The 3926-nt window shown below is 45.9% G+C and overlaps 1 protein-coding gene across 1 annotated transcript in view; it reads right to left on the bottom strand.

Moving 5' to 3' along the window:
* Positions 1 to 3926, bottom strand: part of RAP1GDS1 (Rap1 GTPase-GDP dissociation stimulator 1) — a 105416-nt gene that overhangs the window by 100853 nt on the left and 637 nt on the right. Inside the window, exon 2 of the mRNA XM_018566288.1 lies at positions 2523 to 2715. Within this exon, the coding sequence (XP_018421790.1) occupies positions 2523 to 2715 (193 nt within the window). The remainder of the gene's footprint in view (positions 1 to 2522; positions 2716 to 3926) is intronic.

The following is a 3926-nucleotide window of genomic DNA, read 5'->3' on the forward strand; positions in this document are numbered from 1 at the left end:
CCCCCCCCAAAAAAAAAAGTTTTATTTTTTAATTTATTTTTAAGATCCACCCAGTCTCCCTACCTTATGAGAACTGGAGTGAATCCTTAGCCTGGGGTCTGGCGTCCAGTGTGGGCTGCTGTGCGGTGACGGAGCTCCATCCATACATGCATTGCTTGTACAAGTCCCTTGCGCGCCCTGTAGAGGTGCCGGTAGCCAGAATGTGACGTCACTCTGGTCCAGGCACCTCTACAGGGCACGTGAGTGAGCTGTAAGCAATGCATGTACGGATGAAGCTCCCTCGCAGCCATAGCTCCATCCCATCTCACCTCAAGCTGACACACGGCATCGGGCAGCATATTTTGAATGGCTGCTTGGCACGAGAACTGAGAGTGCTGCGCTAGGGGGAGGCTGAGGAGCCTCTCACCTAGAAAAGTGGAAGGCACACGGGGACCCACTGAACATGGGGTCCCGACTCAATTTTGAGTTCACGATCCACCAATTGAGAACTAAGGCTTTAAATGTTGCGTGTTTACATGCATACGCTATGCATTTAGATACACGGTACAAAATCCTAACATCCAAACGTGTTTACATTCATTTTGGTACATTTAGAAGTTCAAAGTGTTTCCTAAGTTCACCTGACTTCTATTTTTTTGAAAATGCAGATAAAATGATCTAGAATAAACTCATTAGAATTCATTAGATGCATATATATGCATTTACAAAAGCTTTTTAAAAACACATATAAAAGCATCTAATCGCACATTGTGTGAATGAAGCCTAATTCTCTTTGCTACGGAGAAAAAGTAACAGCTTGTTGACAGCCATCTCATTAACATCACATTGATTCCAATGCAGATAAAGATATTCCCATCAACTAGATGCATCTCCAGGTAGCAAAGAGATGGCCCGGGTAGCCCTAGTCCAGGGGTGCCCACAAGGTCAATCGCGATCTACCGATCTACCAGTCGATCGCATAGCGATCACTGGTAGATCGCCATGTCCTCTCCTCCCGCCGCTTCTCTGGATCCCCGCTGCTCTCCCCAGCGGGGATCCGAGAAGACGTGAAGGAACCGGCGGCGGGGGAGGGCGGAGGACGGAGCCGCTGTCACTAGAATGCAGAGCAGTGAGGAGAGAGAGAGAGACGCTCGGCCAGGATCTGACAGCCGGCGCCTCTCTCTCCCCTCAATGCTCGTCCGTTCTGTCACAGCAGCTCCGCCCCCCCCCGCGGCTCGTAATATCAGGGGGATCCAGAGGAGAAGTGGCAGCCCCCCTGTGCGTGGACGAGCGGCAGAGGATTGGTACATGTCACCAGTATGTACCAATCCTCTGTGTGGGACAAACACTGGAGCGATCGGCTGATCACTCCAGTGTTTGTAAATAACTGGGGACACATAGTACTATGTGTCCCCAGTTATAAATGATGCTCGCAGCATTTTTGCGGCTCGCACTGGACTGGAACACAGGCACTAATGCAGGCGATCGCCCTGTGGGCGAGGGGCCTGCCTGCGCAGCCTACGCCCCCTCCCGCCCCTGAATGCAGGTGTTTTTTCGTTGGTAGATCTCAATGAGCTCGTCATTTGAAAAGTAGATCTCCAGACGAAAAATAGTGGGCGCCCCTGCCCTAGTCTTATGAACATGCTTTACAAGACATATCAAGGTGCTTTTGCCAGCTGTATGTAAATATGCATTCAAAACAGATCGAACTTGTGAATAAAATCCTGCCTTGTCACAAAACACAGCAATGCTTTTATTTGAAAAAATAAAAGGGAATTTTAATTATTAAAAAGTCATTTTGAACTCCAGTCAAGCAAATCGACTGCAGGCAGCAGGAAGCATTGTCTCAGCTTTTTCTCCCAGTCATTAAACTATTCAAAGAGATTTCTTAACCCCTTCATGACTGAGGCCCTTTTTTCATTTTTTGCACCCATGTTATATTCCACATTTTAGGCCTGAAAATGACTTAAAACCCCCCAACATTATATATTTTCTGAATGCCAAGACCCTATAGAAATTAAAGTCACAAAGAGCACAACATGAGGGCTAATCTGTCTGAGAAAAGCTGTATATGCATTGCCAAAGGACATAAATGCTACTGCTCAGGCACCAGGAAATGTGTCATCTAAGGGACAGCAGCATACTCCAGGAAGTAGATTGACCTGAACAAGGATGGTGCCAATCTTCTGGTGTGAAGAGAAAGGCAATGTTGGGAGATGTACTGCGGTAATAAATACCTACAAACATTACTTTAAAAGGTTAATAAGCATTCATGCATTGGTAAGGGGCTATTTCTAAAGGCATCCCAAATTATGTGGTAGTAAATTGACAACACACACACAAAATAATGCCCCCCAGGATGTCTTTGCCATAATGTAGTAGTATGCACAGCATAATAGCACATTATGGCAGACTTAAGGTGCCCATACACTGCACGATTATCGTACGATAATCGTATGCGATCGTTTTTTCGTACGATAATCGCGCAGTGTCTGGGTAGCGTGCAACCGCAGATACTGTACAATCGTACGACGTTTGACTACCTAGCATGTTCGAAAACCTCTGCGTAATCGTACGATAATCGTTCAATGAGTAGGAGTAATCGTTCGTCAATGTCAGCGCAATCGTTAAACGAACGAGCAATCGGAAGTAGAATGACGGCAGCTGGCTGTACTCGCAGCATCCACACCTCTGTTCTGGTTCCCACATGGACCACTTGCTCAGCCATTGCTGGGGCTACATGTTGCGTACAGATGCAAGAACCAATGCTCACACCAAAATCCATATCTCCTCATGTAGCTGACACACATGCTGACCACTCCCCATGTGCACCACACATGAGGCTGCTGAAAGTGACCCCCTAATAATTGCAATGAACCACATGCAACGCAAACCATGCAACATGAATAACATGTCCATTCTCCTTTTGGAGACAATTTGATAAAAGTGAAATTGTCAAACATGCCCTACACATGTGTATGCTGTGTGTCCCTGGGCATTGCACAGCTGCGACATGCATCAGGCAAAGCAGGCATTCCTACAAATAAACATCCCTGACAAATGCATGCACAGCATCAGTCAAGCAGGGAGACTGTACAGAGGTCATGCCTGAAATGAGGACACTGACACAAGGCATACATTAATAAAATATTTATATCTGAAAAGTATTAAATATAAAGTGAAGTAAAAAAGGGGGGTTGTAAACAGGGGAAGGGCAGTGCAAATGCCAACGTGGCAAATGTGGCAAGATGTGGAGCTGATGTCGCCTACAGCTTCATGACTTCGTCACGTACATACTGGAGAGCCCACTGCTCGGGATCAAACGATTACTTCCGTCGGTCGATTGAAATCGTACGATTATTAGTACGGTCGTACGATTATCGGATCGACCTCTATCGAGACAAGTTGGGTGTGTCGCACGATGATCGTACGATATTCCGATCATCGAAGGGTTTTATTTGTACGATAATCGTGCAGTGTATGGGCACCTTTACCTTGCAGGTGATAGTCTCCAGCGTTTTTGCAGCTGAGACTGCTTTTCATTGGACAACTGAAAACAAGCTTTAAAACACCCTTACATATGAACAGAAACGCCTGAGAAGCGCATACAAAATGCGCACACAAAAAAAGCGCTGAAACGCTATTGCCCTGGTGTGAATGGGGACTTAATGTAAACGCCCTGTTTGGGTAATAATATGAGAACAATGCCACTACAGGTGGTTCACCATAAGGGGGTGGAAGTGGTAGCTTTTGCCTATCGTACAGACCTCTTAACCACTTGCTGCCCGGAGCAATTTCTTACATTTGCACACACAATAAAATCTGAATTTGTGGCTAGAACAAGAGCTTCAGACCAAACAATGATATATTTTCTAAAAGCAGAGGCCCTGTAGAATAAAAAGAGTGCTAGTTGCAATTTTTTATGTTGCACGGTATTTGCGCCAATG

Source organism: Nanorana parkeri, unplaced genomic scaffold (genome assembly GCF_000935625.1).
Source record: "Nanorana parkeri isolate BGI_ZX_2015 unplaced genomic scaffold, ASM93562v1 scaffold933, whole genome shotgun sequence".
Classification (NCBI taxonomy): Eukaryota; Metazoa; Chordata; class Amphibia; order Anura; family Dicroglossidae; genus Nanorana; species Nanorana parkeri.